General features: G+C 46.7%; 1 protein-coding gene across 1 annotated transcript in view; it reads left to right on the top strand.

Moving 5' to 3' along the window:
- blk (BLK proto-oncogene, Src family tyrosine kinase) overlaps positions 1 to 26,751 on the top strand; it is a 68,913-nt gene that overhangs the window by 13,777 nt on the left and 28,385 nt on the right. Inside the window, exons 5-8 of the mRNA XM_084314152.1 lie at positions 6,113 to 6,206; positions 6,624 to 6,722; positions 8,305 to 8,408; positions 21,106 to 21,255. Coding sequence (XP_084170278.1) covers positions 6,113 to 6,206; positions 6,624 to 6,722; positions 8,305 to 8,408; positions 21,106 to 21,255 — 447 coding nt within the window. The remainder of the gene's footprint in view (positions 1 to 6,112; positions 6,207 to 6,623; positions 6,723 to 8,304; positions 8,409 to 21,105; positions 21,256 to 26,751) is intronic.

The raw sequence follows: 26,751 nt of genomic DNA on the forward strand, positions 1-26,751 counted from the left end.
TTTCCTCCATTGTGTGTTGGAAGACTTCACTGGCGCTGCTTATGCCAAAGGGCATTCTGAGGAAACGGAATCGTCCGAATGGCGAGCTGAATGTGGTCAGTAGCGATGATTTGTGATCCAGCGGTATTTGCCAAAAAGAGTTCTTGGCGTCCAGTGTTGAGAACACGGTTGAGTTTGGCATATGCGCTGCTACTTCCTCCACAGTGCGCATTGGGTGATGTGGGCGTTTGAGCGCCTTGTTTAGGTCTTGTGGATCAATGCAGAGGCGTATGTCGTCTGAGTTCTTCTTGTGGGTTGCTACCATTGAAGATACTGATTCTGAGACTGGTGTTATGATGCCTGTGCTTGCCATTCTGTCCAGTTCCATCTTCACCTTCTCTTGCATAGCGACTGGGATCCGGCGTGCTGGCCTGACGACAGGCGTGGCCTCTCGGTCGATTTTCATGGAGTAGGTGTAGGGGAGCCTACCCACCTCGTCCTTGAAGAGGTCTGAATAGTCCGAGAACATCTTGTGTGAAAAGTTTTCCTCGTCTGTCAGATGCAGCTGGTGTATCTCCTTACTGAGTGTGACCAGTCCCATGCTAAGGCTGTCTTGTAAACCCAGCAGCGTCTGGACGTCTTGTTGCACCACGTGGAACTGTAGGGAGTGGGACTTATCTGTTATGTAGCATGCTAGGGTTGCTGTCCCCAAAGTGTATATTTAATTTCCTCCGTAGGCAACCAGCCTCGCTGTCCTGGAGCGATCCACTCTCTTTGTATTTCACTTGGTTGAATGTTTTGCGAGATATCACGTTGCACTTGGCTCCGGTGTCCACTTTGAGCTCGACGGGGATTCCGTGGACTTGGACTCTGCAGAATATTTCACTCTTTTGTGTCGCTGGTGATCCCACAGTATTGACTGTGTTTGTCGCTACTGTGACCCCATCGCAGTAGAACGAATCGTCGCTGTCGCCTGACGATATTGTTCTGTCAATCTGGTTCACAGCGTGCTTTTTTCTGTATTGGTGCTGTGGATTGTCTCTGTGACTCCCTGGAGTGGATTTGCAGTACTGCTTGAAATGATTCATTTTCTCACATCCTGCACTGTTTGCCGAATGCAGGGCACCTTTCTCGTCTGGGCTTGTGGCTGCCTCCACAGTTGCTGCAGCTGGCTATGGACCGAGTTGAGTGCTCTGTATTTGGCTTTTTCTTGTAAACACGTTCTTTCATTCTGTGCCGTAGGCTATCTACGTTGGTTGTGCTTTGCTTTGGTGCAGCCAGTGTCCTAGTGTGTTGTTCTGTCATTTTGTGGATCTGACATGTCTCCACTGCCTTGGTTAAAGTCAGTTTGCTGTCACGGAGTAGTAGCTTCCTCATGCCATCATTTATTATGCCACACACAAGTCTATCTTTGATTAGCTCTTCGCGCAAATCTCCGAATTGACAGCTCTTTGCTTTGATTTTTAAATCACTGACATAGGCTTCAATAGTCTCATCTTGTTTCTGGCTCCTTGTATTAAACTTGTGCCTTTCCATAGTGACGTTTGTTTGTGGATTGCATAAACTCACGGAATTTCCTCTTCAAGCACTCCGGGTTCTCTCTTGATTGTGCAGGGACTATTTCTTCTCCCTGCTCATCGTCTCCATCGTACAGGACTGGTCCATACACGAACGCCCGTTCCCATTCTATGGCTTCCGAGCCAGCCAGGTTTAGCAAGATGAAGGCTTGAGAGCTAGGCGGCTTGTCATAGTGTGCAGCAGCAATGAATATATCATACTCTTGCTTGAATATTCTCCAATTCTCCGCAACGTGGCTGTCAAACACGAGTGGGCCCGGTTTGCGGAATCCTTCCGCCATGCTGAACGTGAGTCCTCGCGCGTTATTCCTTGCGCGTTATATATCCTAGTTATAGGCTACCTCCTAAACCTTCGCTTTTCACTTTCGGACGCGGGTTGACTACTGTGTCCACAACGTCTGACACCATGTAGAAAGAACGAGAGGTAGGCAGGTGAGCGTAGCTGGGTATTTAATACAAGTATCTTACTGGGACGACACGATACAGTCTAGTGCTATATGCTACTAAGCTGACCGGTGTTTACTTCCTGAGTGACGTCAGAGTAGTACGGGGGCCGTCACTTCTCAAGCTTGTGTATCAGACTAGCACAATGCTCTACAGGATAGACACCCTCCGTTGCTCCGAGAGGGTTACAATCATGGGCCTTGACCTCAACGTCAAGCCCAAGTACTCCACCTGTTGACTGGGAAGAGGCGTACTCTTCTTCCAGTTCACAGCAAAACCCAGCCTGGTGAGGAATTCCACCACCAGCCTGGTATGAGACCTGGCAACCTCCTCCGACCGGCTGAGGAGTGGAATGTCGTCGAGATAGAATAGAACCCGTATTCCCCGACAACGTAGAGGCTCCAGCGCAGTCGCTACGCACTTGGTGAATGTGCGGGGAGCCAGAGAATAGCCGAACGGCAACCTCTGGTACTCGTACGCTACGCCCTGAAACAGGAACCGCAGGAACTTCCTGTGAGGAGGGTAAATCGGGATGTGAAAATACGCATCCTTCAGGTCTATGGAGGTGAACCAGTCTCCCTTTCTGACAGCAAGCAGCAGGAGTTTGACGGTCAACATTTTGAATGGTCTCGCTACAATCAGACGATTGAATGCGGACAGATCCAGTATAGGTCTGACCCCTCCCGTTTTTTTGGGCACCAGAAAATAACGGGAGTAGACGCCTGACATCGCGTCCTCTCTCGGGACCACGACTACGGCCTGCTTCGCCAACAGAGATTGGATCTCGTCGGCCAGAGCTGTCACTGCTGCTGACCCTGACAATAGGGTCGGCACCAAACCTGAGAACGGAGGGTGGGGTTGTGCGAACTGCAAAACAAGCCCCTCCCTCAACGTTATCTCTATCCACCCCTCCAAACGGCATTCTTGTCGCCATATGTGAAAATAATCCCACAGCGCACCCGCCGTCAACTGACGCTGGGCCGCAAGGAACAGTAGATAGTTGGCCCGGTCCCTCCCGCTGTGCGACGCACCCAAGGGGGGACCCCGACAGAAAGGGCCGGTTTGATACGGGAGAAGCTGCCATCAAACTGGTTGACACACACCCCCCCCCCCTGAACACCCCTCTAGCGCATGCTGAGGAGCTGTTCTACAGCTAGACATTCAAGGCGTGAGGACCCCATGGGCTCCTACACGCCGTAGCCCTGCAGTGATATTGCTATCACCCAAATCACGCTTGCCTCTTCTTTGCAGAATACTGCCGCTCTCACAGGAGTGGGAGGCATCAGCGTGACACCCCGCCTGGCGAAGGCGAGGCCAGGGTAACCCTTGCTGAGCATTCAACCGAAGAGGCCTTGAGTCCCCCTGCTGTAAATAGTGGCAGCCGTAACACCAGGCTCACCCATCACACAACGTGTGGTGCAGGAGCCACGTGACAGCACAACATTCTCACGGACAGACCCAGGCTCAGCCATCAACTGGGTGTCAGCCCCTGTCCCCATGAGAAGCGAAAAGTGGGGCCGCATGCGCTTCAAAGAAGGTTCACAGCCCGCAGCCAAAGGAAACCGATCAGAGCCCCGCTTCCGTGGGTAACGGAGAGAGGATTGAACGGGGAGCGGGCTGTTCGTGGCAGAATGATGACGGCTTGTTTGATCCAAGCCGAATACACCCAAAATGGCCGATCCCTCGGCCGCCAAGGCTGTCGGCCTTGTGGATCCCTGTTGACTCTCCGCCCAGGGTACCACTGGCGGGGGAAACATGGCCGCCTGTCGAGGGCCTCGCCACAGTCGTTGACGAGGCCGTGCTCCAACCTCTGGCTGCACAGCGTGAGGCGGTGTGGGACCCATATCAACAACCGCCTGCGCCTCCACAGAACGACCAAAAAGTCCTTCTGTGGAAAAAGGAGTCGTGAGGAGAGAAAATCTATCTTCTTCCCCAAGAGGAGAGTGCTCCAACCAGACATGCCTATTAACAAACGTTGATAGCATCCTAATCCTCCCCACAGTTATAGCTTGCGACTGAGTCAAGATCTCTATAACACCACAAACATGCAACATGTTTATAGTGTCGGCTGGACCCATAGCCCCACTACCCGATGTCAATGTGGACAGGAAAATAGACAGCTGAGCCATAACACTGGCCGCCGCTAAAAACCATCCTGCAGCAGTATACCACTCATCTGTCCATACTGCCACCCTCCGAGCCGATTCGCTCTCAAGCATCGGCCGGGTGGGACATCGTTCATCCCCGCCGGGGCACAGGATCAAAGCTACCTGGCTACTTAGCCACGATACACCCGGCCTGCACCCTGTTGTCAACCCTTTTACCCGTAAAAAAGGTAAATAAGACTCAGCGAAACCCCCCACATTAGCTACCGACTGACCTTCATTAATGAACCGGGCAAGAGGAGGGAAAAGCGACAACGTCCCACGGCGGGGAATATTAGAACAACGACCCATTTCAGCATTAGCATTAGCATTAGCAGTAGCATTAGTGTTAGCAGCATGCTCCAGGATCGCCCGGAAACCATCCACTTCAGTGGAACGTTCACCAAGCCATCCCGCCTCTGGCGCCGACACACACTTCACAGCATTACTAACACCAACATCAATGCCTGATGACACAGGGCCTACCTGTGTACAAGCCGGCTCGATAGCCAAACCTTGCACGCTGCTCCTCGATCTGCTGCCACAAGACGAGGAAACATCAGAATAGGCCCGACGTGTCGCTGAAACATGCCCTGAAGATTCCAGGGGTAAGCAAACCTCCGGTAAGCATTCAACATTACGCAATTTCTCTAATCTTTTCATAGCACTAGTTACATAGGGCGACTTGCGACCGCTATGATGGAAACGAAAAAGAGGAAGAGTGAGTGGTGACCACGCCTAGTACTTTATAGTACGCCACTATAGGGGCGGGGCCTGGCAGGTGGTGGGTGTATTTGTTTTTTCGTTGATGGTGTACAGTAGGTACATGAGATGAGGTATATCTCGGTATGGCTTAAGAGTGGGACGCGATGCAAGTACGCTATATAACCTTCTGTAGTGTGGTAGTGAAAGGGTTAACATAAACACACTGGTAGAACAAACAGGAGTTGAATATACTGCACAGTGCTGCATGAAGAGGACTGACTAGCAGAGAGATGAGGAGCGATAGGAATCTCTACCGCTCTTCAGGGCGCGTGATGAATGATAACGCAAGATAGAGAGAGCAATTATCCTGTAATATCCAGTAATAGGAGGACCAAAGACCTCCCATTTGTCTGGTTAAAAGTTTTTCCAAGGCATTTTCTTCTTTTTAAATCTTTTTTTTATTACAGTATATAGCAGGGGTTCTCAAACTTTTTTATACCACAACCCCATTTTATTTAGGAATTTTTTTGGTGACCCCACACTTAATGTATCGCGTAATTTCAACGTGGAATTAACGAATATCAAAATAAAAGCACACGTTGTTGAACTTGATCATGCATATTTATATAAAATGTTATTACAGCACTATGTTATCAATACACATTTATAAAACGAGGCATATTTAACCAAAATATGTTGCCAGAACATTAGAAAAATATATATATTATATTAAGAAAATATATATATATATATATATAATTTTTTACGAGCGACCCCACTGTCACCTACCCACGACCCCAAAGTTGCGACCCGTAGTTTGAGAACCGCTGGTATAGCATTCATTTCTACTCTGAGTCTGGTGCTGTCTGCCAGGCCCGGACTGGCCATCGGGAGCACCTAGAGTTTCACCAGGGGCCTGGCCTACTAAGTGGCCTGCGTGCTAAGCACCTCATGGACTAGGCAATGTCACAGACTCACTTGATCGGTCACTCATTCCCTCCCTCCCTCCCTCCCTCCCTCCCTCCCTCCCTCCCTCCCTCCCTCCCTCCCTCCCTCCCTCCCTCCCTCCCTCCCTCCCTCACTCACTCACTCACTCACTCACTCACTCACTCACTCACTCACTCACTCACTCACTCACTCACTCACTCACTCACTCACTCAGTTCAAAGCTCGGCATCTATAAACACTTTTGTGTGTCCTTGTTGTTATCAATGGCAAGTCACCTCTTTTGAGACAAAACCTGTTGATTATCATTGTCTTTAGAAGAGAAGGTCTTCATCGCACAGCACGACTTCAAACCGGCCAACCACAGTGATGTGTCGTTCAAAAAGGGAGAGCGACTTAAGATCTTGCAGGAGTAAGTGGCCTCTCTCTCTCTCTCTCTCTCTCTCTCTCTCTCTCTCTCTCTCTCTCTCTCTCTCTCTCTCTCTCTCTCTCTCTCTCTCTCTCTCTCTCTCTCTCTCTCTCTGATCTACACAATATGACGGGTATGTGCAGGAATGTTGAGAGCAAACTAATGTCAAATGTTACTTTATTGAAAGTAGTAAATCTTTCTTAAATGGGTATCTGGAAGAGGAAGTGTGTTGATCGGGAATATGTGTAAGATAAGATGTAAATAGAAAATAGAAGAAATTATGTATATCATGTGGTATTTATTTAGTATATATATATATTATATATTTATATAAATGTATTTAAATATAAATGTATTGGATTGTATATATTTTAGTTTGTATACCTAGTTGAAACTGATTCTACCGTGTTGTTGTTGCAGGGATGGAGACTGGTGGCTGGCCGTGTCCCTGGTGACAGGAGACAAGGGCTATATCCCATGTACGTATGTAGCCAGAGCGGACACGCTGGAGGTAGAGAAGTAAGTTGAAGTGGCAGTGCAACACACAACACAGCAATCAGTGGTGTACAAGGAGGGGGGGGGGGGTAAACGCTACAGGCATTCCTTGTCGTCGTCCCCTGTCTTTTATCATTTGCTCCCATCACCCCAATTTAGTTGTTATGCCAATTCCCTTCCTGGTCGTTGTGCTGCCCTGCTAGCGTTTAGACTACCACTCCCCGCTGAACAGGCGCCCCGACCGACCAGTCGTTTATTTCATTCATTACCACATTTTCTTTCAAACTAATTTGGTGGCAGGTTTCGTTACAGTAATAAGACATTCGGGGCAGAGCTGTTTTGCAGGTTGTGACACTTTATGCGTAGAGGTACTGTAGGAGTGTGATCAAGTTATACAAGAGGAATACTTTGACTGGAGTGAACATCAGGATTATTAACTAGGGCTGTCAGTTTATTGCGTTAATTCGATTAATTCATTACACAGCAAATTATCAACGTTATGAAAATGTATTTAATCTTTTTTTAAATCTCATTCATTCCATAAGAACGTAGAATAAAGACGCTGGGTTCGAGCCCAGCTCTCCGCATTGCATTCAGCTTTGCTGGTCGTTCATACTAATACATTTGGTAGTATTAGGTGGTGGGAAGCTGATGGGTGGGGATCGGACGTTGTGGACAGCGACTCCTACAGGTCGGTTGGTGCGCCTGCGCAGTGGAATCAGGAAGCGACGGGGGCGGCGTCCCTCCAAAGCGCAGACCCCAGACGCTGAGAGATCGCGCTGTGCAGGTGAAAAGATGCGACGGCTGCTACCTCAAGTAGCGAAGGGGACTCGTGCAATGTATGGCTTCGTCCACATTACAGCCGGCTTGTGGGAGGCATGGCCAAACAGCGTTCGAGACAGGGGAGGGTAGAATTGGACGATACGAAATTGGGATGGGAGAAAAATTGAAAATGGGAGAAAAGGTAGATAAACAGATAAACGTAGAATAAACATTTACAGACTTTTATTTTTTAATGGTCCATTTGCATGTTCTTGGTATCTGATTCTAGGGACCTCATGGAATGTATTCCCAGTGTCAGAAATACTGTGTCTGTTACTAGGCTTGAGTAAATTTTAATGAACCAAATGAGAATAGCAATTCATTTTTTTTTCTTTCTTTTTTGACTGAATAACACCATGCTAAAATTGACCAGACCTGAAAAATCTAAGCAAATGAATAAAGGGAAGATGATTAAACAGAAGGTTTTGTAGATATAGTACTGAATTCTGCCATCCGGACACATGCAATTTGAAATATGATTATAGAATATAAAATATCAGGCCTAAAATGGTTATGCGATTAAAATGCGATTAATTTTATTAATTAATTACAAATCCTGTAATTAATTAGATTAATTATTTTAATCGCCTGACAGCACTAGTATTAACCCATGTTACTGACCAAACACTCTACATCAGTGATGGCTGTCAGAATGTAGAGCTGCTTATTGTAACAAAGAACATACCACTTACAGCACCTTTAACCTGCATGTTACAGCGTCTAACTGTATTTAAAGTGAAACACCAGCTATTTTCATATAAATACTTTATTGTCTCTATTGCAGATGGTTTTTTAAGGACCTGAACCGGCGAGAGACAGAACGTCTGCTGTTAGCCCCGGGGAACAAACCAGGTTCCTTTCTTGTCCGAGAGAGTGAGACCACTAAAGGTGACCTTCATCACTCTCTCTCTTTCTTAAAGCCCCAATCTGTGATTTTTGTGTGTGTGTGTATAAATTTGGCGTATATCTACATACATTCCTGAATAGTTTTATCATGGAAAATTCGATTTTCTGAACCTTCTTATCACATTAGAAACCAGAATATAGGTATATTTTACGCCAATGTTTACAAACATTACCAACATAAACAAACCTTTTTCAGCCACAGAATGCAGCAATTACAAAGTTGACCTATTGTCTAGTTTGTATTAAGATCTCAGTCAACTATAGAACTATATTCTAAATAGAGTCAACATTTTTGTATTTTTTTGGTAAGAATATAGGACAGGCACATATAAGCACTATGCTTCAGTCTGTACCTTTTCAGTCACTGTAAAAATCAAATATTGATAAATGATGGTGTATATTGTATTGTGTGAGATGATGACTGAAAAAATAAACTACTACTATTACTACTACTATATCATTATTTTCTTGTAGTGTGGTTACCCATTTGTTTATGTTTGGGTCACTGATTGGGCCTTTGATTATTCTCTTGATACTATTTCAAATTATAATGAGTTGTGTAAAGAATGTCTAAATCATCAAGAATCTATACGTATATACAGCCAAGATCTACTGTAGATGGTCAAATAAATGACATAATTGGCCTTTAACCCTTTCAGGTGTAGATTATTTTTCGAATGTTCTCTCAGAATTCTGTCTTGGAAAACTTGTAACATCATCGTTAGAATCTTCAGTTATAGATCTGTATAGCTTACGCTCTGCTCTTAGTGGAACTATCCCTTTATCCAATCTAATATTGAAAATAACTTTCACATGTACACACCCCTATTCACCTCCGCCTGGCCACACCCACATCCGCTCCTACATAAGCGGGGTCGTGGCCACACAATCAGCTCCTTCCCTACTTTCACCACGAGAAGTGTCTGTATACACCACTTTAGTTTAGTGCTGAAGTAGTTTGTTGAAGAGAAGAGGAGCTGCGTTGACATTGTATCTTTGTTTTCTCTCTCACAATTTTTCGAGGAAATAAAGAAATAATGTCTTCACCACCGGAGAGTCTAGAAGATGATGATCATTCTGACCTCCACCAGCGATTCGCATTAGGGGCGCGCGTCGCAGAGCAATCCCCGCCGGCCTCTCTGGGCGGGTGATGTTTTTGCGACGCGAGCTTCAGGTGTGTGAGTTGTGGGGGGACAACTGTGCAGCTTGCGTAAAGTCGGCTCCAGGCTAGAATCCCTTGTTGCCCTCATAGCCAAGGCCAGATTAAGACTTCAGAGGCCCCTGGGCCAGATTCTTGTGGAGGCCCCCCCACACACACGTGCACGCACGCACAGTGGCGTTTTTATATGTCACTTTAAAAAATATATAGAATACCGTAATTCCTCTAATAGTAACCCCGGCTTGTATTTGTTTCAACTGTAGTGGATACCAGGCTTGTATTAGGAGGAGGAACCAACTCATTCGTGTTGGTGTTGGGGCTGGGCTGTGGAGATGCGGCGGGCGTATACGAACAGGTGGCACTGGCGTCAGCCACTGGTGGTGGTGGGCCGGCTGAAGTTGAACTAGAGGCTGCCGCTTCCTCTTCTCTGTCGCTAGCATCAATAATAATAACAACGTTAGCATTCTCGTCCTCTCTGCCCGCGGCACCTGGCTCAGCCTCTTTAACGTTGCTGCTACTAGTGCTAGCCAGGGGGCTATCCTCCTCTTTACCTGACGGGGTGAAAAAAGTAGCGATAGTTGGTATGCTTTGCCGAAGTAACGCGCTCTTTCTGTCCCTTTCCTGTTTAGACTTTAACTTAGCAGCTCCGCTTTCCCACCGTTTTACTTTTTTATCCATGTTTTTTGAGTGTCACAGTCTCAATTGATCATACAGTACTACTCGAGACGAGTCTTAGCCTACTTGATCAACTTGCAAGTGCAATTCTCGTGATCAGTGGTCACCTGACCTGACCTGACAGTGACCCCTGGACCTGGACGTCAGTGTCACGTAGACTCAACGTCTCTCACCCCTCATTATCAAACAATTTGCAATACAAATTTTTTTATAAAAATAGATAGAGAAGAGATGAGATGATACTAGTAGTCACTATAGATGCTGTGAAAGTAAACGCTGGATGAGGATCTGATTATATATATTTTTTTTCGTATCTCTTTTATTTTTTTTACTAGTGTGTAGTGTGGAGGCCCCTAGTCGCGTTATTTCTAAACCTAGCCGCATTTCTGGCAAGACGCTCTCTGATTGGCCGACGCCTGTTTCTACACTGGTTAAGCTTGGCACTCTTTCGAAGTTGGTTAAGGTTAGAGTTTGTCTTAGAGCGTGGCGATAGAAGGCCAGGTAGTTTGCAGGCTGTTTGACGAGGAAATGGGCAAAGACACAGCTCGTCACGCGATTGGGCAAACATGTCAGTGGCCAATCAGAGAGCGTCAGTCAGTGCCAATCAGAGAGCGTCTGCCAGAAATGCGGCTAGGTTTAGAAATAACGCCCCCTAGGGCCCTAGTCACTAGGGGGAGCTCGATGATATCCGCTATCAGCACAGACGGGTCCATGCTGTCTGTCATGAATAATGATCCCAATCTGCCTTATTCGTGTCGGGGCTGTGTCTATTCTTTTACCAACGGATTTCCATTTCCGCGTTCGCGTTCTGCGATCTGATTGGCCACTGACGTTTCTTAGGCGACTCTTTTGAAGTTGGTTAAAGTTAGAGTATGGAATCAGGGCTGCTGTTCTATCGCCCTGCTCTAAGACAAACTCTAACCATAACCAACTTCGAAAGAGTGCCTACGCTTAACCAGTGAAAGAAAGAGGCGTCACACGATTGGCGCTACCAGAAACGTCAGTGGCCAATCAGAGCGCAGAACGCAAACGCGGAACTGGAAATCCGTTGGTAAAAGTATTCAGGCGTCGGGGCTGGGATGTGGAGATGCAAGTTTTGACTTTTTATTGCTGTTTTTACCTCAAACGGAAAACCTCAAACTCTTATGAAGAGGAGAAAAAATACTCAAGATTAGCCACTTGCAGACGGCACTGTATATTTTAGTTGATGAAATATTTTTGTTGACATCGATCTCCAAAATAAGAAAAAAATAAATAAAAATGTGGGGCCTCTAGTGACGAGGGGCCTCCAAAAATGTTTAAAATAAAAGTTAAAAAAAAATAAACAAATATTTGGGGCCTCTAGTGACGAGGGGCCTCCAAAAGGCCTCGAGTGACGAGCGGCCTCCAAATTTTTTTAAAATTAAAGTTAAATTTTTTTTTTTTTAAATGTGGGGCCTCTTGTGACGAGGGGCCTCCAAAAGGCCTCTATCCAATCCAATCCAATCCAACTTTATTTATAAAGCGCTTTAACAGCCACAGGGGCACAAAGTGCTGTACAGGGGGAGCATATTAAAAACTATTAGCAGCACTAAAAATAGAAAAAAAAACAAGAGTACCAAAACAGAGATAAAAAACATTAGGTAAATATAGGCAGCAATACAAGTTTAAATAGATCAGAGTACTTAAAAAAAATATATATATATTTAAAAGCAAGGGAAACAGTAACAAAACGATACAACAACAACACAGTAAGACAATAAGATCATAAAATCAACAAGCTACATGGTGTCGAAAGCCAGAGAGAAGAGGTGGGTCTTAAGGAGGCCTTTAAAACGGGGCAGTGATGAGGCCTGCCTAATCTGCAGTGGCAGCTCATTCCACATTTTCTATAGTGACGAGTGGCCTCAAACAATAAAAAATTAAAGTTAAAAAAGAATTAAATTTTTTTTGGGGCCTCTAGTGACGAGGGGCATCCAAAAAAAATTTATAAAATTTTTTATTTTTAAATAATATTTTTTTATTTTTGTATTTTTTTATTTGATGCCCCTCATCACTAGAGGCCCACGGACCGCGGCCCGGTCGGCCCGGTCGTTAATACGGCCCTGCTCATAGCGGCGTGGAGGGGGTTCTAGTCTGATGCCCCACGGTAACATAGACTCCTCCTCGGTGAAGTCGTAGCTTTGTTTTCCTGGGGCCGTGATTTCGAGTCTGCGGTTCAATTCCCCGGGTCTCTGAAAAACGGATACCCTCTGCCACCGCGCTGGCCCCGTTTTTCAAAACGAAAACACCTGGCACGAAGGATGCAGGCTTGGTGTTTCATTATGGGTAAACACAGGGCCGCCTGGGAGAAATGCGAGGCCCTGTGCGAGATTTAAACGCGAGCCCCCCCCCCCCTAAAAGGTAAAAAAAAAATATATAATTTTTTATTTTTTTTTTATACAGTCAACATATTCTTAAATAATAGCGCTGCCCGAGGCTGGGCATGATACAGTCAACATATAGCAAGAGAGAGAGCGAGAGAGAGCTCCCGTTCTACAGTCAATATACAGTGTTATCGCTGCACAGACCCGGCAATGCCCCTGACCCTCCACCAGAGCAAGGCCAGAGAGAGAGAGATAGAGAGAGAGCATGTCTGTTTGTGTGTGTGTTAGAAAGAGAGCATGTATATGTGTGTTAGAAAGAGAGAGAAATATATAGAGAGAGAGCATGTCATTTTGTGTGTTAGAGAGAGATATAGAGCATGTCTGTGTGTTAGAAAGAGAGAGAGAGAGAGCATGTGTGTTTGTGTGTTAGAGAGAGAGCATGTATGAGAGAGATAAGCAAAGATGAGCCCCTAAAGGATATTCAACTTTTAATGGAAGAACAAAACAGAAGGAAAAGATAACTTCACAAAGGCAACATGAATATACATAGATCCAAAAGAACAAAGATCAACACTTAAATCCAAAGAGAAGAGGGTCTATACCAGAGAAAACAAAGTAGCAAGGAGCCAATGGCCGACATCAGCTAAATAGGCTAACTGCAAATAGAGTAGCCAGGTACTAACACCAGGCTACACACAGCTTTGGCCAACGCTACCCAAGCTACACAAACGACCAAGACAATTCACACACAGCACATGTCGTATCTCCAAATGTTGTGAAGTAACATATGTTTTGCCTGGAAAAAAACATCGTTATTAACAAAACATTCGGGAGGGGAAGGAAGGAAGAGTGGGGTAATGTCCAATGGACATCTTACATGCACCAAGGAACGCAGGGCGAAAGGCCGCAACACAGGTCTCCACGTTGACGAAAGGCCTCTCGCTGGCAGGACAAAAAGAAGCTATGGCCGGAGCCTTGTCATGGTGCAGGCCCGACTACATCTTCTGTCAAAGATGATGTCGTAGTCAGAGTGCCAGGGCCTGCTATTCTCACGGCTAATGTCAATGGTCGTAGCACAAGCTAACAGCTAACTCTAGGCTAACTGATAGCATCAAGCTAACGTTCCCAGCCGAGCGAAAACGAGCAGCTAACGTCGTAGCTAAACAGCTAACTGGCTAACAGTTAGCTCAACCCGGCTATCGCTAACCACTAGCTAACGCAGAAGCAAGCTATGCGGCTACCACTGAAAAACTGTACAACGTGAGAAAAGCAATACAGGCCAACACTTCAGACAGCCGCAACAACCATCAAACGCACATAGCACACACATCCACACGCACACACTCACTTTAAACAAACATACTGTAGCACCCACTCCCCACACTTTATAGCACACACTCACTTTAAACAAACACACTGTAGCACCCACTCCCCACACTTTATATTTATTGATGAAGGATTGCACTACAACTCGTACACCTTACTGTAAATTGTACCTAAATTGTACCTCATCCCATTTCTGCTTTGCACTATATAGTATTGTACATTAGTACACTGCATAGTATTGTATATTATATGGTAACTCAGTTACGTCTATTCTGCATCGAACATTGTACATATGTCTATACTGAACACTGTGACCTCATTTTCTACTTCTAATTTACATGCTATACTATGTTATTTGATACTATCTTGTCTAGCACAGTCTCTGGAGCGTAACAGTAAGAAGCATTTTGTATGAAAGTATTCTGTACTTCTGTATGACAACTATTAAAGAAACTTGAACTTGAAACTTTTCCTCTTCTCATCCGAAGAGGGAAGGGAAAAAGAAGGCAATACACGTCCCACTACAGAGTGGTGTTTACCATAGCGGTGCCGGCAACAAGTCCCTCGCGGACTATAGCCGACTTGGCATGGAGATATTCTCATAATGAAACACCAAGCTCACCTCCCTCGCACCAGGTGCTGACACCAGCCCACACACCGTTAGCTACTACAACAGCTAGCCGGCCCGTTTGGCTCCCGAGAGAGAGAGAGAGATATATCCACGGCGGGAATAGAATAGAGTGCATTAAAAACTCACCAAACGTCCAAGAGGATGGAGACAGACAACCGCGTGGAGTTGACGAAGTTCATCTGCCGAATGACCGTCCTCTTCATCTTGGCATAACAATGCTGCACGCGCTCTCTCTAGGTTAGCTAACGCTAGTTAGCCTTTAGCTAAGCTAGCTACTAGCCGACATCATCATGGCTATCCCGACTGAACCACACGTTAGCACTCAATATAATAACGTAGCTAAAGCTAACTAGCTGTCCCTGCCTTTAGCCGGGATGGCTAGCCTGACTGAACTGTCTAACATGCAACAACTTTCATCTTCAGTCCATCTGCCGAATGACCGTCCTCTTCGTTTTGGCTGGCATAACTAAGCATAACCTCCAAAGCTGCACGCGCAAAATAGTCAAACGCAGCTGACGCACGCCAGCGTACACATGATGTAACCCCTCCCTTCTTGAAACCAATAGTATGTCTGCTGCAGAGCCCCAGAGCTCCAATAGAGAATAGTGCAGAGCCGCAGAGCCAGGAACATTCTACAAACGTGTCTAATGTGAAATATATAAGCATATAAGCAAAACTAGATTTTAGGTCTGTGATGAAAAAGGGCCTCGCGGGAAGGGGGGTCTCGCAAAAAAAAATATATAATAATAATAATAATAAAAAAAATTATAAATAAAAAATATTTTTTTTGAATTTTTTTTGAATTTTTTTTTGTGCGAGGCCCCCCTTCCCGCGAGGCCCTGTGCAACCGCACTGCTCGCACACCCCCTGAGGCGGCCCTGGGTAAACACCGTTCTGTGAGAGGGATGTGTGTTGCCTTTTTCCCCTTTTTTCTTTTGGATAAAAGAGGAAAAGACAGCGGCTGTCTGTAGTGTTGGCCTGTATCGCTATTCTCACGTTGTACAGCTTCAGTAGTAGCTGCTTAGCTTGCCACTGCGTTAGCTGGCGGCTACGGTCGGCTAGAAACGTTAGCTCGATGCTATCAGTTAGCCTGGAGTTAGCTGTTAGCTTATGCTACAACCATTGGCGCTAGCCGTGAGGATAGCGGGCCCTGGCACTCTGACTACGACATCATCTCTGGCAGAAGATGTCGTCGGGCCTGCGCCATGACCGGCTGCAGGAGGGGGGCGTCACGCCATGCGCCTGGTATCACGGCTCTGTTTTTTCTTTTGGCGTCGTATGAGGGGTGAGGTGGTGAGGGGGTGGGTAAAATTATCCCCCAGGTTGCCCCTGCCCCCCCCCCCCCCCACCCCCACCCTCAAATATGATTTTGTTTACAAAATGTGTGTTGATTCACTATATTTTTGGGGATACGGTGTAATCCCTCAGCTACTGCTGGGGTTGTGCTCTTGCTTAGAGAGAGGCAGTTTTCTCTGAAAATTGTTTGGTCGCTATTATGTAGACTTAGCAAGGCCTGTAACCAGCACTTGATCGAGGACTTATGTCTTCTCTCATCATAGAAAACGGCGTTCCTCTTGCAGTAGTGAGAGTGAACTTTTTGCCCTTTTTTATTGTGATAGAGGGTTGTGTATATCGTGTTTTCACTTTTAAGTAAACGTGGCATTGAGTCCACAACTGGGTTAGGTGTTGGCCTACAGAAGTTACATGTGTAGCGCTTGTACCAAGGCCTTTTGGCCCCTCTTTTTGGTCTGTGTTTTTTCTTACTTTAGGGTAAAGGTGTAAAAATTCAGGTGGCAAGTTCGCACATGAGCCTGAAGCTGTGTATAAAGCCCGTTTTTGCACAAACGAGGTTATCGTCTGTGGCTGGCGTGCAGAATGTGAAGCTGTTACCCTAACAGGTATAATGCGCTTTCATGTAGCGCGCTACGACTGGTGTCATGGCTCTGCTTTGTTGTTGCATCGTATCAGGGGTGAGGGGTCATAAGGGGTGGACTAATAAATCCCTCCCCCCTTTACTGATTGGCCGGGAGGTGGGACCTCCTGCCTGTTAGTCTCCCTGTCGGCTGAGGGGTCAGCGCATCACAGGGAGGGGGAAGGGGGGGGGGGTTCCCTGGTTCCACTCCATGTTAGGATGGGTGGGTCACGGGATTTCCCCCCGGCCATGGAATATGTCACTGGGCGCGTTTTCCTATTGGCCATGAGACATCTGTGAGTTTACAGGCTCTGTGCTGCAGACCGCTGTCATTGTCAAAGTTGGATGATGCGATGCATTCGAAAACTGTTTGTTTTCTGCTCTGCTCTCTATTACAGTGTGTATTGGGCCATTGGTCACTTGGCCCAATTATTATTACCTGTATCTTTTTCAATTGTTACTCACATAGAGGTTTCTCTGGGGGAACTTCTGTCTTCCCCTATTAAGAGCAGAATTGACGGGGTTGCCCTCAGACGCGTCATATGAGACCCGTGTATGTGTCTTATTGACCGGCTTCCTGCTGCTCGTCCCAGACAGCATGGAGGGAACGTTGTCTGGTGTTTCTTATTAGAATTCACCATTGATGTGTTTCAGGTTCTTGACATGCATGTAGCGCTGGCCCTGGGTGCTTCCAATGTGGAACCACGTTATGGGCCGGCGCACCTTGGTTGCCCAATTCATAGAAACAGCGTTTCTTATGCGGGCGACTGGGAAGGAGATTTTTATCTCTACCGAGCGCCAGTGCACTAGGTTAGACTCGATGACTCATGTGCATCTCCGGGGGGAGATGACGGAGTAGATCATTACATTTGCGGAGGGGTCTCACGCCCATGAGGTGGGCCACCAGGAGCAGCGCATTCACGTACTGTCCATCTTGGTGGCGCCCTCTGTGATGTTTTAGATTGACACGCGTACCTACCCCCCTCTTAGGATTGGGGATGGCGGCGTGACTAGGACGCGTGACTGGTTCTGGTCGCGCCGGACCAGGTCAGTTAACCCGTTGTCCGCCGGGGCGCAGATCTGCTGTTCTGGTACCCCGAAATACTTTGTGCTTTCCGGGGGGAAAATGCCGGGTTGGTCCGGGCTTCGCAGGGATTGATGTCGTGGATGTGTGTGTCCTATGTATGCCACTACGAGTTGCCCATAACAGTGATGTGCTTGGTCCATACTGTGTTGTACCTTGCGCTGTGTTAGGGGGCCTGGTCCTTCTCCATTGTTTCACCCCTCCCTCCCCCTGCTGGGTGGGGATGGGAGGGAGCTGTCGGGGTGGTTGCTGTCAGCCCCTCTAGGCATCCCTGTGTAGGTCCCGGTCCGCCAGGCCCAGGTCTGGACTCGTTCTCGTCGACATGTTGGCCTGGGTTAACCCTGTGAAAACTGAAACACTTGTACTGCTTGTATAGCCTGTGTATACGCGCAGTTATGTTTTTTTTTTTTTTTTTTTTTGGTCTTTTTCCCCCTCCATTTTTCCTCCGATTTTCTCCCATCCCAATGTTAGTCGTATGCCAATTCCCAGTCCCTTCCTGGTCGCTGCGCACTTACCCCCCACAGTCAGATCATCTGGGAGAGTGGAGGCTACCACGTGCTTCCTCCGACACACGTCCAGCCAATCACCGCTTCTTTTCACCTGGCAGCGCGGATTCTCATTGAGAGGGCGTAGCGTGTGGGAGGACCACACTATCCCCCTCAAGTCCAATCCGCGCTTAGCAGGCGCCCCGACCGAACTGTAGGAGTCGCTGTTTACAACGACCCGGACCCACCCCGCCAGCTTCTCCCACCCTCTAATACAGCCAATTGTATTAGTGCAGACGGCCAGCCAAGCTGGTGACAACCCCGGAGCTGTGAGCTGGATTCGAACAGGCGAATCCAGCTCACAGCTCCGGGGCTGGTGACGAACGCAATCTCCGCTCGGCCACCTAACCGCCTGGCGCAGTTATGTTTCTAAGTTTTCTTGGTGGGTTAAGGGACCAACCGCCTCCTGTTAAACTAAACATAGGGAGGTGGTTGGTTCTCCGGTGTGTTGGTAGCAGAGTCGACTCTCGGGTTGAGGCCGGGCTTGACCCCATCTGCCCGAGAGTATGCCCCCGCATCTTTCATGACGTCTGCCAATTGTGTCAGCCTCTCCTTTGAACCTCGACCCCGCTGGATGGGGGGTCGGGTTTGTGGAGGTCATGACATGGTGCACAGCATACCGAACACCCCTTCCGCCGGGTACTGTTCTCACAGTAGACCCCTTAGGTGCCTGTCTAGTCCGCAGTGCTCCAGGCACAGGTTGAGTTCTGGCCTGTTGCCTGGATTGAGGGATCAACCCCCTTGGGGGTTGTCTCCCCGGTGCGCCGTCTGGCCCCATAGTATTGTGGTGGGGGTAGCCTCTTGGGGCTTACAGCCATGCCAACTTGGACACGCCCGATCTCGTCAGATCTCGGAAACTAAGCAGGTTCGGCCCTGGTTAGTTCTTGGATGGGAGACCCCCTGGGAATACCAGGTGCAGTAAGCTAGAGTGCTTCAGAGCGGCGTGCCAGGGGGGAAGGGTCTGCTCTTGTTTGGGCCCTGTCCGATACGCTGGCGATGTGGGGGGTCATGTCACCAGTCCTGGCCCTCAGGTTGTCCTAGGGCTGGGACCTCCTCCGCGCTCCGCTGCTACGGCCTTGCCACAGGGTTGGGTTCTTGACCTTCGACCCCGTGATGTTGGGGGCTGTGACGAAGGTGTTTTTGCTTCCCGTCCGTTCCCTGGTGGCATGTGTGATGCGCGCCTGGGTGGTCACGGGTCCTTCTGAGTGAAGGTAAGTCCCACGGTCTGCTCACCCTGTGCGTTTTGCTGCTCACCCTCTCCGCACAGTCGGATCCGATTCCCTCCCGTCCTCCACTAGGGGGGTCCAGGGGGCTCGGGTCCTCCCCGGTTCTGATGGTTGTGGGGGACCTCAGCGGGTACATCTGTCGAGCTTCCGCTCTGCTCAGCTCCTGTGTTCCACTAAGAGCAGAGCGTAAGCTATACGATCTATAACATATATGAGTTATATGAGTATAGTGAGCACTCTGCTCTGACTCACTGAGGACCCCACGGTCTTCTCCTTTGGTGGTGAAAGACTTGGGAAGGAGCTGATTGTGTGGCCACGACCCCGCTTATGTAGGAGCGGATGTGGGTGTGGCCAGGCGGAGGTGAATAGGGGTGTGTACATGTGAAAGTTATTTTCAATATTAGATTGGATAAAGGGATAGTTCCACTAAGAGCAGAGCGCTCGCTATACTCATATAACTAGTTTTTTTTTTTTTTTTTTTATCCACTTTTTCTCCCATTTTCCATATTTTCTCCCATCCCAATTTCGTATCATCCAATTCAACCCTCCCCTGTCACGAACGCTGTTTCTTGCCTCCCACAAGCCGGCTGCAATGTGGACTAAGTCATACATAGCACAAGTCCCCTCCGGTACTTGAGGTAACAGCAGTCACATCTTTTCACCTGCGCAGCTCGATCTCTCAGTGTCGAGGAGTAACGAGTGGGAGGCTCACGCTGCCCCCGACACTTCCTGATTCTACTGCGCAGGCGCACCAACCGACTTGTAGGAGTCGCTTGTTCACAACGTTCGATCCCCACCCTTCAGTTTTCCCTCCCCGTAATACGGCCAATGTGTATTACTGCGGACGACCAGCCAAACTGAAAAACAATGTGGAGAGCTGGATTCGAACACGCGAATCCTAGCGTCTCCACACTGGTGGCGAGTGCCTTGCCCACTACACCACCTAGCCGCCCTCTCATATAACTAGGGTTATAGAATAACCTTACGTTCTCACATGTGAAGTTGTACTGTGTTAAAGTAACGTACACCAACAAACTGAACAAGCTGGTGAGGAAGGCTAGCTCCGTGGTGGGAGTCGAGCTGGTCAGACTAGAGGTGGTGGCAGAGAGGGGGATGAGAAGGAAGCTGGCTGCTATTCTGGAGAATCCCTCTACGATGAGCTAGTCAAGATGAGAAGCACGTTCAGTCACAGACTCATACCCCCCCCGACACTCAACTAAACGCCTCGGCCAGTCCTTCATACCAGCGGCCATCAGGCTCCACAACAGTGGGCAGGGACTGCTGCCAGACATACAACTACTAGGAACCTAGTAGCTGACTCCCACCTAAAAGGACAATATACTTACCTTAGGCATACCGCACCTTATGTGAATACTGTATACTTCATCAGATCATATATTTATTATTTAGCTTTTTAGCATTAAGCATTTTTTTGATTATATATTAGATTAGATTTAGATTATTATTATTATATATTGTAACTATTTATTGTAGGGAAAATACAACTGAGAGGGCATACATACAGTACCCTCATCTTGCGCCTTGTTGCCCATATGTCCAGAGTTAATTATATTGCATATTGTTTACAGTGCCTTTTTATTCTATTTCTATTTTTACTTATCCACTGTACTATAATTCTGTGACCTGTATCTGTATGTCTCCTACTACCTGAACCTCCCCTCCCCCCTCTCCCCCATTCTGCTATGATGCCTGAATTTCCCCAAGGGGATCAATAAAGGAACATATCTTATCTCATCTTCTCCATGTCCTCCACAGGGGCCTTCTCGTTGTCCCTCAGAGACGCTGACGCGGAGCAGGGAGACGTGGTCAAGCACTACAAGATCCGGTCCCTTGACAACGGCGGCTTCTACATCTCCCCCTCCGCCTCCTTCCCCTCCCTGCAGGAGCTGGTCAAGTTCTACTCCCGTGAGTAATACAGTGCAACGTTTAAACTTCACAATTGTTATTATTTAGTGTTGGTTTTATTTATTTATTTATTTATTACATTGCTTAGTGTGCACATTGTAAGAGTGGAGAAACATTCCACTGCTCCTCTTACTGTTCACGAGTTGAACCCACACAAATTGCCTTGGCGCTACAGTACCTTCTTCTCAGCTCAATCCGTGCTGTACTTCATAATGGATACCCACACCTCTGGGCTATACAGTAGTTGGACACAAATCCAATGCGAAGTCAGTGGAGGGCCATGCACTCCAGTCTATACAAGCCCTGGAATCAGGCACGTGCACACATAGAGCCTAAGGGGTGCTTGAGCACCCGCCTTTTTGAGCCTCATAAAAAAAGTGCCCAAAAAATAAATAATAATAATAATAATATAAAAAAAAAAAATTTGCCGTTATGCATATAGACTGCCCTTCCAACTGAAAAATGTTAGGATAGAATAAATATAATACCCCCCCCCCCGCCCGAAAAGGGCCCTTAAAAATCGGGCTTGCTCGCTGTGCGCGCTGGATTATAACACACACGGGTATAGTGCCCTTTTCAGCCTTTGAGCACCTGCCCCTCTAAAGTCCTGTGCACGTCCCTGCCTGGAATAATGCTGAAACCTACTTTGGGTGCCGTGTGGAGTCGGTTCCAACGTCTACTTGAAGTAAACGTTGAAACCCACTTCACGGGGCACTAGGGGTGTAATCAGTTAATTCCCCAAAAAGATTTGAATACACAAATGTGGCTGCAGGGGGAACTGATTCACTCGGCATGAATGGACTATAGGTCAATAGAAAAAATCTACCTATTATTAAAACAAATTATAATAATAATAGAAAATAATTATAATAATAATTATAATTGATTCTAACATTTTCAAATCGATGCAGTTGAACCGTCACCTATAGGACCGATGCATTGTTACACCCCTACAGGGCACCCAAAGTAGGTTTCAGCATTTATCTCAGGGCTTGTACAGACTGGAGCGCATGGCCCCATTGACTTTACATTTTGTTTGGTGGCCAATGAGTCAGAGCTGTGGGCATCCAGTCGAAAGAACAGCATGGCTTGTGCTGAGAAAAGCCTGTCCTGATCTACAACACTGCTGGTATGGAAGGTCTAAGACTCTGAAGCCACCCTTTAACCCTTTCACTACCACACTACCAAATGGTTAACCCTTTCACTGCGACAATACAGAATGTTAACCCTTTCACTGCCACACGAAAAAGGGTTAACCCTTTCACAGCCACACTACAGAAGGTTAACCCTTTCACTACCACACTACAACCGTCTGTGGTGTGGTAGTGAAAGTGAATCCTGCTCAAGCCCATGTCCATCCCACTGCCGTTGTGTCCTTGGGCAAGACACTTAACCTACTTGCCTCGTATGAATGTGTATGCATGTGAATGAATGTTGGTGGTGGTCGGAGGGGCCGTAGGCGATGATTATTCGCCACGCTTCCGTGAGTCTGCCTCAGGGCAGCTCTGGCTGCAATTGTAGCTTACCACCACCGGTATGACTGTGTATGAACGAATAATGGACTCTGTGAAGCGCTCTGGGTCAGTGAAGAGCGCTATATAAATCCAAGTCTTTATTATCATTATTATTAGTGTGGTTGTGAAAGGGTTAACAACAGCACAATGTATCCCACTCACTATCACCCTAGTGACAACAAAAACATGGAGTGAATTGCACAAATGTATGTGCAGAAAGCTGCACCCCCTGCCCAGGGACTACAGACAAATATTACACTGTAGTCTTTCTACTACAGATACAAATGAGACTTGAGTTAACTGCTGCCATTTGAAAGGGTTGTAGATTACTGACCTGGAATCCGTAGCGTAATCCGTTGTACTACATCAAATCAGTTACGTAACACTTTCAGTTACATTTGGATTACTTTGCCTCCAAAATCCCTAGAAGAGGAAACTGACAAGATTTCCAATTTGATTATTTATTCTGAATTAGCTGCAATATAAATAATGTTGTTATTTTTTTTTATTTAACCAGGAAGTCCCATTGAGATACAAGATCTCTTTTGCAAGGGAGACCTGGCCAAGATAACAGCAATAACATTTGCGATACATCACACAGCAATAAAATGTGCGATACATCACACAAGAACATAATAAAAGTGCATGTATACAATATACAACACATCACATAAAACACAAAAACACAAAACAGAATAGTCTACATGATAGTAAAATTGTATGACTGAGGGTAATACAGTCATTTTGCAGTGGGGACCCGACTACAGAAAGCAGCGACATTCTTCTTGTAAGAAGTTATGGAAAAGAGATTTAAATTCACTGAGAGAGACCGGGGTGTCTAAGTGGATATGGTCCTGTAGCCCATTCCATGCCCAAGGTGCGGAGTGAGAAAAAGCTGTCCTAGTTCAGTGTGTATTCTGGGAGTTTTTAAAAGTAGCCATTTTTTTTTTTTTTAAACTTAAGTTTTTATTTTCATTTTTTTCAACAACATACATAGACAACATTCATAGACAATACATTTCAACATCTCAACAGTACATAAATATAAAACAAATAGACAAAAAATTAGTAAAGAAAAAGTGTGGCATGGGTCCTTCGGTCCATTCTACATTTGCATTATTTATTTACATTTTCATTAATTTCCTTGTATCCTTTTCAAACCTCTGTGATGTCGTTACTTCCCCTCCTGTATTCTTCCCATTTTCCCCATTTCCATTCAAACTTTTCTTCTTGCAGCCTCAGCAGATGTGTGATTCTCTCCATTTCCTGTATCCCCTCTACCAACTCTATCCATTGATTCTTTGTCGGCACTTCTACCTTGTACCACAGTTTAGTTAGAGTTTTTTTGGCTGCCACTATCAATATCTTAATCAAGTATTAGTCTTCCCCTTGGATTCCCACTTGGCCTCCCTGGGGTATTTCGTATCCTATTATTTCATTTATTATCCCTCCTATCTCTTCCCAGTAGTGCCTTATCTTCTGACATCCCCATATGTGTGTATGGTTCACCCCTTCCTGTCCACACTCCCTCCAACATGTTTTCTTTGCTGGTGTGTAATTGCCCTGTATTTCTGGTGTTATAAAGTATCTAATTATATTTTTCCACCCAAACTATATTCACCTTTAAAAAAGTTAATATCAGGAAGGCAGCAGGACCGGACGGCATCCCCGGCCGCGTCCTAAAAGTCTGTGCCGACCAACTGGCCCCGGTATTCACTGACATCTTTAACCTGTCCTTAGAACAGGCTGTCATCCCCACCTGTCTGAAGAAGTCCACCATCATCCCTGTACCCAAAAAATCTACGCCCGCTTGCCTCAACGACTACCGCCCTGTAGCCCTCACCTCCATAGCCATGAAGTGCTTTGAGAAGCTAGTGAAGGGCTACATCTGTTCCTCCCTCCCCATCAACCTGGACCCCCTGCAATTTGCATACCGCCCTAACAGATCCACGGAGGATGCCATAGCCCATGTGCTGCACACAGCAGCATCACACCTGGACAAGAGGCAGGGGAACTATGTGAGAATGCTGTTCATTGACTACAGCTCAGCATTCAATACCATAGTCCCCTCCAAACTCATAGCCAAGCTCAGGGACCTGGGCTTGAACTATGACCTCTGCCAGTGGGTCTTGGACTTCCCCAGGTGGTAAGAGCAGGCAACTGCACCTCCTCATCCATCATGCTCAACATAGGGGCCCCCCAGGGCTGTGTTCTGAGCCCCCTCCTCTACTCCCTGTACACACATGACTGCGTGGCACAGCGGAACAACAACACAATCATCAAATTTGCTGATGACACAGTAGTGGTGGGCCTGATCTCTGCCAACAACGAGAGGGCCTACCTGGAAGAGGTAGAGAATCTGTCACAGCGGTGTCAGGAGAACTGCCTCTCCCTGAACGTCAGCAAAACAAAAGAGATGATTGTGGACTTCAGGAGGTCGGGGTCAAGGACTACAGCCCCCTCAGCATCGACGGGGCACCGGTTGAGAGAGTGAACAGTTTCAAGTACCTCGGAGCCCACATATCCGAGGACTTGACATGGACCACACACATTGACAGTGTTGTGAGGAAGGCACGACAACGCCTCTACTTCCTCAGGCGCCTAAGGAAGTTCCAAGTCAGTCAGAAGATCCTTAGGAACTTCTACTCATGTACAATAGAGAGCATCCTGACTGGCAACATCACCTCCTGGTTTGGGAATAGCACTGCACAAGACCGTAGCAGACTACAAAGAGTGACACGTTCAGCCGAACGCACAATTGGAGGGGGGCTTCCCACCCTCCAGAACATTTACAACAAGCGGTGCAGGGGGAAGGCTAAGAGAATCATCAAGGACTCCAGCCACCCGAACAACTGCCTCTTTGAATTGCTGCGGTCAGGCAAGCGATACCGGAGTCTTAAGGCGAGCACAGAAAGACTCAGAAGGAGCTTCTATCCCCAGGCCATCAGGCTGCTCAACGAACAATAAACACTATGCAACAACCATCAAATGCACACAGCACACACATCCACACGCACACACTCACTTTAAACAAACAACTCACTGCAGCACCCACTTTACACACTTTAGAACACCTAAACACACTTTACACTTTATATTTATTGGTAAAGGATTTGCACTACAACTCGTACACCTTACTGTAAATTGTACCTAAATTGTACCTCATCCCATTTCTGCTCTGCACTATATAGTATTGTATATTAGTACATTAGCCTTCTTGTAGTCAATGGTTACGTAATACCAACACATACTGTACCTTCCCTCCTTGTCCCTTATTTCCTTGATCATCTCAAATTTCACTGTGTTCTTAATTAGTATAGCTACTCCTCTTCTAAGGTTCTGTTTAAAAGAACTATAGAACAGATTTTCATACCCGAATCTCTTCAGCTTTTCATGTTCTTGTGCTATAAGATGCGTTTCTTGCAAGAAGATGACCTGCGCCTCTTATTTTTTAAGTTTCGTCATCACCTTACTCCTCTTTATCGGGTTATTCATACCATTCACATTTAACGACATCATCTTTACACCCTTAACTTGTGTCATATTTCTTTTCCAATTGTTCTCCCGTTCTACCCATGTCACATAAAATAATATTTGTGGTTGTAGCCTCTGCTATCTCCTTCTGACTTACATACATATTTACATAATAAACATCAACATCAACATCAAAATTCACTCTTTGAACTTCCATGGCATTTGAGGGTCCTACTCGTTCCCCTCTTTTCCCCGCTGGTGGGTGGGGAGTAGTGGCTCTCCTAGTGAGAGGGCTCCCCCTAGTGGCTACAACAAGCACACTATATATGTCCAGCTCTGTGTGTGACCTGTCCGAGCTCCCGGTCAAAAAGCTCTGCTTTAGTCACTTTCATGTTCCTGTCTAACTGCGTTATGCGACATGTGTTTTCCTGAGTTCCTTTAATGTCCGTCTCCATATATCTCTTGAATGCACATGTCCTTTTTTTTATCACTTTCGGTTTAATTATCC

The sequence above is a fragment of the Notolepis coatsorum genome (assembly GCF_963971535.1).
Source record: "Notolepis coatsorum genome assembly, chromosome: 5".
Classification (NCBI taxonomy): Eukaryota; Metazoa; Chordata; class Actinopteri; order Aulopiformes; family Paralepididae; genus Notolepis; species Notolepis coatsorum.